General features: G+C 44.9%; 1 protein-coding gene across 1 annotated transcript; it reads right to left on the reverse strand.

Annotated features, from left to right (window-relative positions):
• Nucleotides 1-4,192: 4,192 nt before the first annotated feature.
• On the reverse strand, nt 4,193-10,789 carry LOC307088917 (CD276 antigen-like). Its single transcript, XM_079754979.1, has 6 exons — nt 10,543-10,789; nt 9,064-9,381; nt 7,721-7,981; nt 7,108-7,407; nt 6,696-6,771; nt 4,193-4,337 (listed from the first exon to the last, which is right to left on the reverse strand). The coding sequence occupies exons 1-6, from the start codon at nt 10,610-10,612 to the stop codon at nt 4,262-4,264; spliced, it is 1,101 nt and encodes a 366-aa protein (XP_079611105.1). The 5' UTR covers nt 10,613-10,789; the 3' UTR covers nt 4,193-4,261.
• Nucleotides 10,790-17,502: the final 6,713 nt, after the last annotated feature.

Consider the following 17,502-nt stretch of genomic DNA (forward strand, 5'->3'; position numbering starts at 1 on the left):
TCGGTTGTTCCCATCACATTGTCCGTTTGACCTTTTCAAAGTCTTTCCCTGGTGCAGAATGAATATATCCACCCAGTCCATCTCAGATGAAGACACCGGGCAACATAGCAGCAGACTCTAATCCCAGCAGAGGACTCAGAGGTCAGAATCAGAATTGACCAATGGAAAATGCAAAACCCTGACCCATTCCATTGGGATTATAAATATTGGGATATATTGGTATTAATTCCCTGACTGCATCTGTAACATACAATTAACAAAACTCACCTGCTGCGGGCTGTGTTTCACTAGAGGGACCTGGAGGGCTTGATGTTGCTAGACCTGCAGGTTGTGTTTCACTGGAGGAAGCTGGGCCCAGTTTCCCGAAAGCATCGTTAGCCTAAGTGGATCGTGAAGTGCGTCGTACGAGCATCGTTCAGTTTTCACACCGTTTCCCGAAAGCATCGTTGGTAACGAACGTTGTGAAATCGCTCGTAGCTAACGAGGACTCCAGGGGTACTCGTAGGATGCTAAGAGCATCGTTAGCCTACTATAGCCTCACTGGCGTCACCAGCGGACATTCCTAGTATTAGATGCGTTTTATTAAAACACATCCAATACCACGGAATTCTCAGCTTGAGCAATTTCACAACCAAAAACAGTGGTTACCGTCGATATATTACTCATAGACTACTGTTAGACAGTCCCTCCAAAAAAATGCAGCGTTTTTCTGTGATTGTTGCGGCCAAAAATCCTTGATTATGAGGCACGTTTTCTTAAAAAATGCGATGAAATATGCGGCATATTTATGCAATTTTATGCAATGAAATTGCGGGATCTTGCAAAAATTGCGGGAACTTGCAAAAAAATGCGGGTTTTCGAAGACATTCACGTCGCGTAATTATGTCATTTCATAACGTTTCCATGGCAACAGGGGGAAATGGCTGCTCTTGTGTGACGTAAACACAACATTTTTCAACTTTCTGCTAAGATATATGTGACTTTTTTGCAACGAAAATGCGGGGATTATGAAATCATGCACGCCCCGCATATTTTGCGCTGAAATCTGCAATTTAATTAATTTCATTTGAATTATGCGATCGCATAATCGCGTTTTTCTGGAGGGACTGGTTAGATTTAAACAGCAAAGATAGAGACATGTTAGAAGTCAACAACAACATAATTTATTGCAGCAATTTAAAATTCCAAAAATACATGCACAGCCGAAATGTACCGATCAAATGCCACGTCACAAGGCATATAATAAAACCAAATGATTCCATTGGTCTTGTGTGGGAGGCCGCTTTCAAGCTGCACTTGCTGTCTCCCTCTGATTTTAATTCAACCTTCGTGGTTCAAATGTCCTCATATTGATCAATGACAGAAGACAAAGGCTACTAGGCATGCATCATGCTGAGACTAGCGGGTGTCTTTTGTTGCGATTGTTTGCATTTAGCACTGTAGGCGCTTCGGTGAGGCTGTGATGAAGTTCTCTATTTATTGAACCCTGTCTAGACCGTACCGAACATCCCTGACCATAGTTAATCGCGTTTGTAGTCTACACTCAGACGTGAACTCATTATTGCATGCGGGTGTCTTCATTCATAAAAAAATTAAAACATTCGGGAGTATGCAATAATACAAATTATTCTAAAGAGGTCAGAGACTCCGTGCACAGCCCCGCCTTCCCCAGTGAACCAAGAAAGCCCGCGCTGTGACGAACGGGGGATTTGACCCCCTCGGTTTTACACAGGAAGCTTGAGATAAGAAGGTGAAATCGCCGGGCGTGCCAAGCTGCGACCGAACTGGCTCGGCAGTGTAAAAAGACCTATAGCCATGGTTCGAGTTAGGTGGGAGCCAGTGAGCTCCTAGAGAGAGGTCTGGCTCCCATGAAAGCAGCAAACTCAAATATCTGTGGGGGTCTCTGAAAATACAGCAGCATAATATTGTAATTACAAATAAAGCTTTTTTCCCTTCCACATGCAGAGTAATATTGACGTTAAGTAAGGGATAATAGAACGCCGGTCATTGTCGGGAAAATAAGCCCAGGCAGGGCGAACCGGACACCGACGCGAAACGGAGGTGTCTTGCTTTGACCTGAAGGGGCTTATTTTCGATAATGAGCGGCTACTTGCCAAACAAAAAGATAACTTCACAAGGCGTATTTTTAGAAGACTCTGGCATTGTTGTGAAGGGCCCATGCAAGTGAACGGAGCGTTCCACGGCATTGAGAAGAGCCGTGTCATAATAGCCCATATTCACGTCCTATTTCCCCCCCCCCCCCCCGTCAAAAACTCAGCGCAAGGCCGGTACAGTCTCCCCCCCCCCCCCCCTGTCAACAATTTTAAGAGACCCCCACAGAGATGGAATCATAACTCGAACCCTGCCTATAGCCTACTTCATCCTGCCCAATATGGGCAGGATCTAGACCAAGCTCTCCTAATCAGGTCAGCAATAGCCATGTGCCAATGCCTAGCCTCCGCGTTTGAATGATAATGAATGAATGGAACGTTGCATTTTTAATGTCTACAAATATTCTAGACTAGAGAGCTAACCAATGAAACCTATGCGGAATCAGATGAAGTCGGCTCTTTGCTGCGCAAAGTATGTTTCAGAAATCAGCACATTAAGATAAATGAAGTTGTCACACAAGCAATTTTGGATTTTTGTAATATAGAATTATTTCAGGGGGGGAATGCCGTGAAAAAATGTATGCACAGTGTGTTCAGGATTAGGACTGATATAGCATATGTCGGCCTAGGCCTAATCAATTGTGTTTTAATATCTTTAGCATTCATATTATTGCAGTCTATTTTTTTCGTAGGCTACTCTGCTGTTGGCCTTGATGGGGAGACATTTTAACCCTTTTTAACCCCATTTTCCTGCAACATTCCTGCGTCTCACCCTGCGTCATAGCCCGTTTCAGTACCGTGTCAGTGGACAGGTACAATCCTACGAACGTCGTCAGTGCAGCGAATGCGCGTTCATGTTAAGAGGAGTTTCGGGAAACGCTCCGAAGAAATTCACGATGGTTCGCAAGATCCATCGTGAGAATGATCGTACGAGCGACGATCCATTGTTATCGGGAAACGAGGCCCTGGAGTGCTGGATCAGTTCAGTTCAGTTTTTACACAAAGTTATACATGTACATAATTTAATCTCCCAGTACTTTACTCATAATAACTACTCATAAATCTCATAAATACCCCATAGACTCCCCATAACCAGTCAAGTGCTTAGTGCAATGAATAAATAGATAAATACACCTGCTAGGGGGTGGGGTTGTTGAGTGTTTTGCAGCAATGCAATGTCCAGGCCATAGTTATGGAGGTGTATGGGAGGCAATAATGTCACAGAGGGGGGTCCAATGGGGAGTGTGTGTGTGTGTGTGTGTGTGTGTGTGTGTGTGTGTGTGTGTGTGTGTGTGTGTGTGTGTGTGGGGGGGCAGACTGTCCATTTAGCAGCCTGACTGCATGGGGGTTTAGACTGTTGGCCAGCCTGCTCGTTTTGGCCCTGATGGACCTATATCTTCTCCCAGAGGGCATTGGTTGAAAAAGGTGGTGTGCTGGATGTCGATGGTCCTGGAGGATGATTTTCACTCGGCGCATGCAGCGGGAGCTGTACATAGTTACGTTGTCTGGAAGGATGACCCCAATGATCTTCGCTGCGGCTGTATGGCCTCCTTCTCTGCGCTGGTGCAGCCGGCAAACCACACCGGTAACCAGGTCAGCACACTCTCCACTGTAGTGGTAGAAGTTGACCAGGAGTTTCTGAGGGAGTCTCGACCATCTCAGCTTCCTGAGGAAGTAGAGGCGTTGTTGGGCCTTCGCTGTGGCAGAGGCGATGTTTCTCCCCATGACAGGTCCTTCGTCACAGTCACACCTAAAAACTTAAACGTAGAGGCCCTCTCCATCACCTCCTTCCCAATGAGGAGTGGGGAGTGGTTCAGTTGTCCGGTCTTACAGAAATCCAGAATTACTTCCTTGGTCTTTTTTGTGTTGAGGGCCAGGTTGTTGCTGCTGCACCATGCTGCCCGCAGTTGGACTTCTTGCTATATGCAGTCTCATCATTCCCGGTGATGAGGCCGAGCACTGTTGTGTCATCTGCAAATTTTATTACATGGATGTTGCTAGACCGGCAGGCTGTGTTTCACTGGAGGGAGCTGGAGGGCTGGATGTTGCTAGACCTGCAGGCTGTGTTTCACTGGTGGGAGCTGGAGGGCTGGATGTTGCTAGACCTGCAGGCTGTGTTTCACTGGAGGGAGCTTGAGGGCTGGATGTTGCTAGACCTGCAGGCTGTGTTTCACTGGAGGGAGCTGGAGGGCTGGATCTGGTGCTGGATGTTGCTTGACCTGCAGGCTGTATTCAAACATACAGTTCAACAATATTGTTACACCACTGCATTCAGTCCTTTGGCATTCTACTGCATACAAGGTAGCACTGTACAAATAGACTTTATATAATTTGCCTAATAAATCTATTTAATTAGTAACAAGGTGTAACTGTCACATTCTCTTGGTCGTCCTCGGACGAGTCCTCCAGCGGTGCTTCCAATCCTCTCGATCCTCAATGCATCTGGCTAGTTCGCCAGTGCTTTCTACTCCCACGTCTTTCAGAAGTATGCCCACGTATGTTGATGTGGGACGTCCTCTTGATCGATGCCCGTGTGTTGGTTCCCATAGCACCAGCCTGCTTGCTGGAAGCTTGCGGTGTCTCTGGCAATGACCGGCCAGTCTCATTCTCCTTGCTGCTACCTTCTCGCTCAGCCCTGGTAGCCCACCATACTGACGCTTGTTGGTAACATGCACGTTCTGGTTGATGTTAAGTACTGCGCGAAGCATTCTGGTGTACCCATTCAGAGACTTCTGTAGGGTGGGCTTCAGGGTCCAGGTTTCACAGCCATATAGAGTAGAACAGACTCCATGGTCGCGTAAAAGAAGCTGAGCTTGATGTTTCTGGGGAGGTTGGATTTCCATACACAGGCAATGCCATTCAGGGCCCTCCAAGCGAGCGCCTTCCTCACTTTCAGGTCTTGCTCTGATGAGTTCACCCCTGAGCCCAGGTACTTGAAGTCATTGACTACCTTCAGAGCAATGCCCCCTGTTGTAATTAGGGGTGGATGGTCCGGGAGGATGTTTTGATTACCTCGGTTTTCTTGGCATTTAGCCTAAGAGCAACCTTGGCACATTCCGTCTCCACTCTGGTCAAGAGCTCCTGTGCCTGCTCTACACGGTCCGATATCAGGCTGATGTCGTCTGCATAGCCCAGGTCTGTTAGGACTACGGCAGGACCTCCTCTGTGTAATGGTGAAGCCGAGTTCCAGCTCTCGTCCACTGATGGCTTGCCTGAGTGCGTAGTCAAGCACTATAATGAAGAGGAAGGGGGCGAGGTTGTCTCCTTGTTAGGAACACCCCTGCTAGGATGTCAAACTCCTCACTGTCGCCATCTGGGGTTGCCACCCTTGCTCTTGTGCCCTCATACATGGTACCTATTGCCCGAAGTAGGTTAGGAGGGACACCGTAAGCCTTAAGAATGGTCATCATCACTCCTCTGTGTATTGAGTCAAAAGCTTTTTTGAAATCAATAAAACACAGGACCGCTGTCAGGTTGTTCTTTTTTACCTCTTCGGTGATCCTTTTTAAGGCTAGGATCTGGGATATGGTGGCTCTCCCCTCTCTAAAGCCATTTTGGTTCTCTCTCAGGTGAGGGTTGATGGCACCCCGTATCCGATTCAGTATCATACAGTTGTACATCTTTGCGATGATACATGTCAGACTGATGCCTCGGTAGGCTTTGAGAGATCTCCAGATTTAGACACCGGGATGATGTTGAAAAGAGACCACATATCGGGCTTGATGTTTTCCATCAGAGCTAGGCTGCAGATCTCCAGGACGATGTCGTCGAGGTTGCAGTTTTTAAGGACCTCTGGGGGAATGCCGTCTGGCCCAGCACTTTTCCCTTGCTTCAGGATGGATTTTACTGCTGCAAGCTCGCTAATTGTAAAGGGGCCATCGTCAATTTTGAGATCTCTTAGGACTGCCGATATTTCTTCCTCAGCTCCATCCACTCTCGGGGTGGGTGCCGAGGAGATCACGGAAGTGGGTGAACCGGGTGGTCACTCTGTCCTCTGGGCTGCAGCCTGCTCCATGTCCCTCCCTCCCCTCCTGCGCCCACTCATCTCATTTATGACCCTCCATGACCCCCCGTACCGTCGTTCCCCCTGCGCTGCCTCCACTCTCTGTACCTCCTCCATCAGCTCCTCCCCTTTGATCTTGTCGTAGGTATTGAAGAGTCTTTGTTTGGCCTCGTTCAATACTCCACGCCTCTCGGTGGTCCGTTGGCGGTCAAAGGTTTGTCGCACCTCCTCCACCATTGCACGTGCCTGCGTGACCTCTGGATGTCTAGACCTTGGGGAGATTCTGATCCTCTCCTTCTTCGGTACGCACTCCCTGGTTGCTTCCACGTTCGCTGCAACAAACCGCTCATACACTGTGGTAGGGCCTTCCTCCGTATGCAGCAGTTGGAAGCGGTTCCTCACTTCAACTGTGTATCTGGCTTGGAGGTCGGGGCTTCCCGAAAAGGTCTTCCAGTCGTGGTGGATCTTTGGGCTAGGCTTGGGGACCCTCAGGCTCAGTCGCACCCTCATGGAAACCACGCTCATGGAAACCATTTTCTTGACAAAATCTCCATGAATAAATTGTGTACATTAATATTTACCAGATGATGATGATGCAGATGACGATAAGTGTAAGGAAGACGCCTAATGTGATCCAATGAGTTCTATGGGATCTCTCTGAAACAGAAAAAGAGAAGTTGATTATTTCTTCCATAATAATAATAATATGATTTATTATTTTCATTATTGATAGTTATTATTATAATTATTATATTATATTATAATAATTCAAAATATTAACAGGAGGTGCACATTCAGGCTCATATCCTAGTCAACAACGTTTCAACACAATGTATAAATTGACTTTTGGCCTAGTGAAAAATGTAAAAGATTTTTTTTTCTTTTACATTTGATGATTGACATCATTAAAGTATTGTAAGCCTGATAACGCTTTCATATCACAGATGGTTTAGCATCACACAGATTGCTTTTGTATTTTCACCAAGAGCCTACCTTCAACAGGGTCCTCCAGTATCTTCAGTTCAATGTGGTTTACGTCTTCTTCGTCTGCGTACCTGAGAGTACACCTGTACGTCCCTTCACTCTGGGCTGATGAGGTCACATACAGCAGGAGGCTGCCTGATTCAGACAGGTCTCTTACACGCTGCTGCCACTCTATTGCCACCACCTTCTCTTGTCCTGCTTGTCTTCTGAGGATGGTCTGGTTGTGGTTGAAGGTCCAGGTGATGTCATCGAGCCCCGAGGCGTCACAAGGGAGAAACACCTCACTCCCGGGAGCACTTTGCATTGGAGCTGATTAAGATAGACACACAAATGAACAAACAGACATATGATATTGTTGTGAAATCTGCAGAGAAATTGGACCATGAAACAATTTTCCCTAATTGACCAATGGAGAATGCAAATTCCTGACCAATAATGTCAATGGTCCGACTATTCTGCAATGGGGTAGATGTTGCAGTCCAAAATATTTTCAAAACACACATCTGAAGCAGTACTCTCTAATGTCAGCCACTAGCGAGCGTGCCAGGCCCCTTTAAGTTGCCACCATTGAAAGTCAACATTTTCTTTTTGACTGTTGCCCTGCTGATATTCAATGACTTACGGTGTTGCCTCATCGTGGCTTTCTTTGCACTGTGTTCATTTTGGACTGAGCAGCTGTAGGTCGATTCTGTGTCAACAGTCCTTAAGGAGCAACTGATGTCACAGAGTCCCTGGTCATCTTCATGGACCTCGGTTGTGTTCTGGAGGACAGTAGCCGGGCGAGGACTGACGGACCAGGTGACCTGTGGTCTTGGGTAGATTCCTCCAGACTGACAGGTGACAATGTTGTTCACTAACTGAATGTCCACTCTAGCAACAGGAGCTGCGACGACATGAAACCACATTAAAACAAGAAACTAATAGTTACCATATTTCACTTCATTGCAACATATGCATTGCTATTGATATCAATGGCGTAGTTCGTTATTATTGCTAACCAAACCACCAGAGCCATAGTCACTAGGCCCGCCTACTTTTCAGTCCTGCCGTTCCAATCAGATGGCATCAAAAGAAGACGCGCTAGTCAGCATTCCGCTGATAGCTCAAGAAGTCAATCGCCTCCAGCCGGTAGCTCAACCCTGCCTCCCCTCCTGAACTTTGCTGTGAGAGCCCTTCCACTATACAATTGAGCTGATCCATTATCTCTCTCTCTCTATCTCGCTCTCGCTCTCTCGCTCCCTCTCTCTCTCTCTCTCTCTGTGTTAAGTTTTCATCTTTGCAGTAGGCATGTCGTATATGGCCAATCTGTTTCTATTTGATTTGATGACATACCGAAGCTATGTTCCTGCAGTTTTGCGCATGTTTAAAATGTTAAGCCTAACCCCGTATTGTCAGCTGTGACCGAAAGTGTTGAAGTGTTAAATTTGACGAGCCGATGCATTGGTCCATGCAGTTTTGCGCAAGTTTAAAATGTTTCCGCGTAATTTGTCAGCTAATCTTGGCCTATTTTATATTCAATCAAATACTCTTGCCCACCCGTATTTTTCTGTGCTCGTCCATTTGAACCTTTCTGGCTGAACCACTGCAACGCACATCTGAAAATATACCAAAATACACTCCGAACTGACATGGGAACGCCAAAACTCAGGTCTCAGATTGTAGGGTTATATCTGAAGAGTAAAATTTGTGAGTTGCAAGTGGACCATTGACTGAGTTATTGACCTTTGTTACTGTACTTATAAAGCCAAACACACAATTTCTTTCCTAGAAAAATGACAAAACGTAACTACACAACTTTCTCCATCAACTTACAGCTGGTATTGGCCAAAGCCTATGCAGAGGTCACAATTTATTATGCTAAAACATGAACATAATGCATTTATGAGCTCAAACTACCCTTCAGTGGGTTGCATTATAAATATTATTATTTTTAAAATAGGATATGACATCAGGACTTGAGCTCACCTGTCACTGTCAGGATGACGAAGGTCTCCTGGTTGTTCTGTGAAGTGCTGGCGTAACACAGGTACCTGCCCTGGTCCTGGAGGTTCACCCTGGACAGACGAAGGGATGCGTTGCCCCCTGAGATCTGGTCATGGAACAGGGAGGTCCTTCCCTTGTAGAGAGGGTCCTGATATCCCAGTTGGTCCTGGTCATCGTAGTAGGAGTGGACCTGAATGTTCTTCCCATTCTCCTTGATCCAGTGGAGGACCGTATCCCTGTTTGGCTGGAAGCGGCAAGGCAGCACACAGCTCCCCCCAAACACACAGCCCACCTGGTTGTCTGGAGATTAGAGGATACAACCGTGGTTGTATGTTAGAACAGCACACAGTTCTTATTCACTTTTTGGAAAAGGCATATGTAACTGTGAGGGAAAGGTGTAACCTCAAAGTTTCAAGTAATAGAGCTCAGCGGTTCTGGTGATTGGGTAAAATGTTGGAAAGATACCCACGGGCGTGAAATACAGGATCGGGCGTGTCCTAGCAGAGCCGCTGCCTTAGCGTATTGTCATAGTGATAGCACTGCATAAGGCACTGCATGTAAACAATGGGATAAACAGTATATACCAAACTTCCACTTGCACCAAACCACTTTGACTTTCACTTCTATCTCAGAACAGTACACCTCACTAAACAAACACTTGCTTGACTCACAAACAATGGTTGACTGCTAGTGAATGTAATCAGGCAGGTTTATCCTCTGGTGGAATTTTCAAATGGTTTCTGTATGACTAGAGTTCAAAAATATGAACTGCAGTAGTAATATCATATAATGTACTGCAAAACTATTATATTGTACCCTATGTTTCCGTGATCTGTTGTTGCTAAAAGAGGTAGTGAACCCAAAATCGTCAATTATTTTTGTTGTTCCAAAGCTGCAATATGTCGTATATGATCTTCCACACAGTTATCTATTCCATTTGATCACTATTAGAGGAAATGTTCTGTTTTGCAAGCCTCTGCCAACCAATTTGCTAACCAAAGGAGGGGCGTGTCATCCCCATGGTTACGACCCAAGGAACTTTGTAAGAATTTATAGTCTACCCTCATTGTGTATGAGCGTTATAATGAGCGATGTTGGTCATGAAACGCGGCACACAACACGGTGTTATAGCCTGCTAAGAGTCTGAGGAGTTTAACCCTCTCTCGGTCGCGGATATCAACCGCTGCTCGGACAGAGCTCCACACGCCAACACACCTCGCCACCAGTGTCCCTTCGTCGGGACGTTGAAGAGTATACTAAAGACACTTTGACGTCACAAAAATATCTCTACCTGCGTTGGGAGCAGAGTGGAACGCGCACTAAGTGGTTGGCAGAGACCGGCATAAACACAGGATTGATTTTAGGAAAGATGAAAGGGTTTAGGTTCTACCCCTAGATTTTTAAATTATCAGAAGAAATGAAATGTTCTCCATATTAGTTCATACAGTTAGTCAAGCTTACCTCCCTGAACGAGGACCTCCACCATAAGAAACACGGCCGTGTGGACCAGGACTCTGTTGAGTTCTCTCATCTTGTTGATCCTTTCTGACTATAGAGGCTCTCAGTCGGCTGCAGAGCACCTCAACCAGAGAGTGGAATGATCATTTGACCTGAGCCACATTCCCTTCATGGGGTGGAGGAGGAGGAGGAGGAGGAGGCAAGGAGAGAGAAATATGTTGCGGTGCCCGTCCTACCTCACCTGTGCAGGTGGACTGCAGTGACGTCATGCCTGGTTGTTAAGAGGTTGTCTCTCAAATTGGAGGATTTATCTCGTCATGCCACATTCCCATCAGGTGTATTCAAATGGGTGGACGTAATAATGGTTTTACATAAGGGCATGTCAAACAATCTTCAATGTATTAAATGTGTCTTAAACTAATCAACCCTGTTTTACGGAAGGCTATACTGTAAAATAAAAGAGCAGCAATAAGTGTGTGTTGACACACTTTCAACAACAAGGTGACACAAGCTATTTGTCAAGCTTACTTCCCTGAATGAGGACCTCCACCATAAGAAACACGGCTGTGTGGACCAGAACTCTGTTGAGGGCTGTCATGTTATTCCTTCTTCATGCCTCTTGTCATGAACTAGCTTGTAGTTCATGACAAAAAGGGGAGACCACACAGGAAGTTTAACTGAAGTATATTTATTTAGAACCAATAACCTCTATAAAGAGATAAAGATAAACAATGTACCAGTATGTATCAGTATTATCAGTAGTGTCTGCAGTGTATGGTTGCGTGTGAATAATGTAGTGTAGTATATCAGATCCATCTAAAGAAGCCAAAACCCCTGCTGTCTGGGTAGGATCAGAGAGAGTGAGATTGCCTGGCAGCCATCTTAAATAAGTGTGGAGGAGCCTGAATGGAATTGACATAAGGTGTGTTGCAGCTCCTGCGGCCACACCTGAGGCACGCCTCCACAATCCCCTGCACAACAATCCAGAGCAAGGTCATCACACTCTCGTGCCTCTGGGCCTGCTGCATTACAGCTCAACCATTCAAGGAATGTTTGCTATTGGAGGCAAAAAACAAAAGAAAAAAGAACAATGCGATCCTGCCACACCTGTTCTTGTGGTGATTGGTCACCCATTTTAGCCGCAATGGATTTCCACGCAGAGTCAATCCGAGTCGAGCCAGGCCAATATAGTATAATAGAAAATGCCAGTAGATTACGGTTTTCTTTTGTAATATTAAAGCTTTAAAAACCTCTTGCCGAGTTCAGCCCTTCAGCTTGGCATGCATAATGTTACACCTTTCCTGCGCTTCGGTTCCCAGACCAAAAATCCAGTGTTTCTAATACTAATCCATATTCACTGAAACAATTTTGTTTCTGCTGGGAGTGCAACACAAAAAACAACAACGGCGGATGTGTCTTGTATCTACATACTAGTTACTTTGGTTTACCTCATTTTGGGGAACTAGTCTCAACCGTTTGTTTCTGGCTTGATTTTGGACATAGTCAATGTTAAGTAGTCAAAGTTTTCAGTAAACGCGTCCTGAACTATTTAGTGAAGAAAGATTACAAAGTAATTAATGAGCTGCAGTTGAGTGCAACTTAACAATATGCTGGATTACAAAGCACTTATCGAGCCACTTAAAGGGCTCTTTGTTGGTCTTTTTACCCACAGCTTTCACATGGTCTATGTAACATATATTACCCTTCTTCCATCATCAGAGGGGCCAAAGAGCTGCTGGTTTTTCATCCTAGAGTTCTTTTGAGTGGTCAACACATTTCCAAAACAAACAAGCAGAACCAAAACCAGTGTTAGGGCGAGCTTTGTTTTCTAGGGGGTTCAAGCGTCTTTGCTCGGAGTGTCCGTTGAGTCCCCTCCGTTGTCCGGTCCGGTCAGCGGACTTCTCTCAACCAGGATCATTTCTTCAGGTGTAGAGACTGGAGAAAGAGAGAGAACAATTATAATGTGTTAATATTTATGTATTATTCTTTATACATGAAGAACGAGGCGTGATGAAGACACACACGCACACGCACACTCAGAGAGACACACAAACTTCAGGAGGGGGGCCTCTATGTGCATGGCAAGTTTCTGCTTCCTTTTGTAGCTGACTTGTGGGATTTTTACACAATCAATACCAATTCACAGAATGTAATCAGGAAAGTCCATACATCATGTCCATGAAAACTGTTTTGTCATTTGTAGCTATGGTTCTGAAGAAGAAAAATAATGTTTTTTCGAAATTTTCACTGTACAGCAAAATCTATCCTGACGGAAAGGATGGGTCCCAATGGCAACAAATGTCAATTTGCAAAATAAGACGTAGATATCAGTAACCAAATATCAGTATTTTTCATCAATTGGGGAGCAAAAAATAGAAAGAAATGGAATAATAAGAATCCCTACAATAACAATAGGTATCCAAGGATACTGCGAAATCATATAATATTTATGTATTATTCGATGTGTCCTGTAAACAACTTGAATAAAAATAGCTGGTTGCAGTCTAATATAGTCTATAGGTTCCCCAGCATCCATTTGTGGACAGATGGACCCAACATTCCAGATGTACAGGGAGAGTTTCATAACTGATCATCAGTATTTGATAGAATTATAGCAAACATTTGTCTGGATTAGGCTATTAATTACATAATTGCAGCTGTAAAATACAATTAACAGAACTCACCACCTTTTTCGGGGAAAAATGCATTTTGATTGATACGTTATGCTAATAATTTGCTGGCCGGATCCAAATGATCGATGGGCCGGATGTGGCCCGTGGGCCAGCAGTTCAATAGGCCTGCCCTGCTTCAACTCTTAATGACTAAATAGATAAACATATGACAAGTCAAACCCTGCTATGTCTGAGGGTACGGTGATAAAGTCAGGAGGTTTAACCCTTAACACAGACAACCTACTCAGTCTTGGCCAGCCGTGCTCCCTCACAAGAAGGACCTGGGATTAATCTGACCAGATGGTCTCTGGGAAAGTATTTTTACACTTCAGGAGATGCAGACGGGTGTTATATGATGGTTGAAGTACCGGATTGATGGCTTCCGTTGCTTTTTTTTTCTTTTTTTCTCCTAAGAGTACAAAGAGTTACATTAGTAATGGCTTCATCTCAATCATATTTGTAAAACCACACATCAGTCCCAAATCATGTTGTATTTCATTTTATTATTTTCAACATTCTAAGTAAAACCTTAGGGCTATATTTTTAGAAAAAAATGATAGTTTGAGTTCTGGTGGTAGTCTTAATATCAAGCATAACAAACCAAACATTGAAGAACTTGTGAAAATTGCATTAAATGGAAAAAGATCATTTGTCACGTTGAGCACACGAATGTGTGACTCATTTATTTTGTTAGAAAACCAGGAAGAGAAAACGTGCTGCATGTAAACAAATCCGGCATGGGGCTCTACATCATGAGACGTTCCTGACATTTAAAGGGACAGCGATCCCTGAACAACCAAGACAGTAAACGATATGAATACAACAGTGTGTAGAACAGGGATGCCAGGGTGAAATTGATCAGGGGGCCAGATTACACTTTCGGACTGAAAAGGCCAAACACTGACTCAACACAATGATAGGTAGGCTATCTGAAATTATTCTTGAAGGCCTACACATCAAAAAGAAATTGCATTTGCACCAAAATAGCCCCACAATGAGGCCTACAATTAGTTACATTTATATTTGTCTTTAAGAAGGTTGTCTCATATCTGGCTGTAGGTGAGTCTTGAAACTAAGAACTCTAGTGTTTAGCATTGCAATTGGTTGTACTAACTTTAACCCTATTGCCGCTGTGTTGGTTTTTGCTGCTGTCGTTGTTTTTAGTAAGAGGTCGTTGAGGCTAGTTTCAGTCACAAGGTGACAATAGGCTTAATTGGTGGGCGGAGCTACGGCTGCCTGAGCTACCTTGTGCATTTAAACGCTAGCTATTATTAGCGTCAGGACCCTGCAAACGAAGACCCGGGAAACAAAGACTACAGGAGTCCCTTGAGGCAGACCAGGGATGCCACCCTGTTGTACCATCATCAGCTCTAACCTTCGATGGTAGGACTGGGAGATACAGTTATATATTTATCAGTGCATTAACTCGTGGGCCAGAAAAATCAGAAGAATCTAGATCGCTATAGGAGAAAGGGGTATTGCAATGTGCATTGAGTGAAAGAGTGAAAGGACTCACACAATCAACAAGTAAAGTTTTAATATGGTATATTGTGTGGATTTAAAGAAATAAAATAAAAATAAAAACAAAAACATGAGATATCAACCACAGTTTCTCAATAAATCTAGCATATGGGAAAATCAGAAAATCTTTGTAACAAAATAAAAGTCTTTGGTTCGGGCAGCTCGCCACTACCACTGAGGTTCCCCACTACCGCTACAGAGACGGGAGAAATCCCAGCGGAAGAAGAATCTTCATGCAGATGTCAACCAGGTGTCAATCCAGTCAAGCAAAAGACCCAGCCTATAAAGGCCAAAATGAGGGTTACTATAATATTCATATAATTAAAATATACTTTTAAATGTAAATAAACACATTTCTCAACATTAACATACTTTTCCTTTTTCTACCGCCGCTCACTCAGATTAAACACACAGAGTGGGGGTAATGTAAATAAAACGTAATATAAAACATTTTTGAAACATACATGAAATTAATGCCCCGTTAATCCACATTAACATTAACAGATGCACACAACTCTGTTCATCAGACGAACATCAATAAAGTTACTCACCAGAGGCTCAAGCATCACATACACACACACTCCGGGTACAAGGTAGAATACACCGCTCAGATCAGTCCAGGTTCCGCTTTTGAAAAGACAAGGACACGGGAGTTCAGTAATACGTACGAAGTACATGTGGCTAATGGCGTGAGCTAACGCTAATAAACAACTCACGTTCTCCTTCGCTTCCGTCACAAACACAAGGTCCGCCAATCAACCCACGGCAACTTCGCTCTCTGCGCCGCCGATAATAATTCAACGTCGAATATATCTGGGTCTCACACAAATAATTATATTCTTTTAACAAAAAGTTCGCATGCCGCCACCTCGACAACGGTCCGGCAGAGAGAGAGAAAGACGGTACACCTTGACGGCGTCGGATTGGTTAAGCTATGTTGCCTTACGTGAACTCCTCATGTCACCCGAATCTTGGTACACTTTGAGAAAGGCACATTCGCCACACTTGAAATAAACAAAATACTCTTTTTAACAGATATAAATGAACTTGTGTATATTAATCTATTTATTGACATATTTAAGATTTAATTCATAAATCCTATTTATTCATTTTATGGAAGATTATTTTAAATCAAACCCTATTTATTCATTTATCTGCCACATAAGGAATATTAATTTATTAATTTATTTATCAATTAACTGGTAAACTGGACTTCTAATAAAGGCCTAGTAACCTGGGTTACATCTAGCTATGTGTCGTACTTCACTCATCGTCAGGATTTCCACTCATAGACGACGCCACCATAGATCCTCTGCTTGGCGCAGCAACCCATCCAATCTGTGCCATCCACCGACCCTTGCCTACACTGACCTTGAAGTGATGGGAGGACTCTGGAACTGCCAATCAGCGGTCAAGAAGGCAGACTCAATTTCGGCCTACGCGTCCCTCATGACCCTCCACTTCCTGGCCCTGACAGAGACTTGGATCACTCCAGAGAACTCTGCTACTCCTGCTGCCCTCTCCGCCGTCTACTCATTCTCACACACCCCAAGACCATCAGGGCGAGGAGGAGGGACCGGACTCCTCATCTCGCCGATGTGGTCCTACCAGGTCATTCCACTAGAACACTTGGGCAGATCTGCATTTGAACTCCACGCTGTCAATGTCACCCTTCCTCTCAAGCTCTTCATTGTGGTGATCTACCGTCCTCTAGGTCCCCTTCGTGACTTCTGCAACGAGATAGATGCTTTCCTGAAAATGGCACACCACTCGTTATCCAGACGAAGACTTCAACATCCTGCCAGAGAAGTTTCACTCACCTGAATTAACCAACTTTTTCGCCACCTTTGACTTAACACTATCCCCTTCTCCTCCCACACACAGGCCGGGAACCAACTTGACCTTATATTCACAAGGTCCTGTGGCACCTCTGCTCTCTCTGTTACCCCACTCCCCATGTCTGACCATCACTTTGTTGCTTTTTCTCTCCCCTTGAAGTCCTCTCCCCCTACCTCTCTAGTCCCCACATTGTCACCACCCGCCGTAACCTCAAATCTCTCTCTCCCTCTACGTTTGCCTCAACTGTTCTGGCTGCACTACCTTCTGTCGAACGATTCTCTCAACTATCCACCGAGGAATCCTCTGACACTCTGCTATCCTCCCTCTCCTCCTCTTTGGACTCCCTCTGTCCCTTCCACTCCAGACCTGCACGATCCTCTCCCCCCCCCCCCCCCCCCCCCCACTCGGTTGTCTGAATCTCTGCAGACCCATAGAGCAGAGTTGCGGGCAGCTGAGAGAAAATGGAAGAGATCAGACTGTCCTAATGATCTATCTCACTATCTTTTCCTTCTCTCTGATTTCACCTCCACTCTGTCAACAGCCAAATCTTTCTTCTACCGCACCAAAATCAACTCCTCCGCCTCAAACCCCAGGAAACTGTTTTCCTTGTTCTCATCCTTCCTCAACAATCCCTCCCCTCCACCTCCTTCCTGCCTCACTGCTGATGACATCGTTACCTACTTTACCCAGAAGGTAAAGGACATTAGCTCCTCTTTTATCCCTGCCTCGATCCTCCCTCCTCCCATCCCCACCTCTGTCTTAACCCAATTTATCCCTCTCACCTCCGACGAGGTCAACAGAATAATAACATCTAACCATGCCTCCACCTGCCCCCTTGACACTATCCTTCCTCTCTCCTCCCGGCTGTCTCAAGCGACATCCTGCAATTTCTCACCGCACTTTTCAACCCCTCCCTCACTTCAGGCATTGT

Source organism: Pollachius pollachius, assembly GCF_949987615.1.
Source record: "Pollachius pollachius genome assembly, chromosome: 17".
NCBI lineage: Eukaryota > Metazoa > Chordata > Actinopteri > Gadiformes > Gadidae > Pollachius > Pollachius pollachius.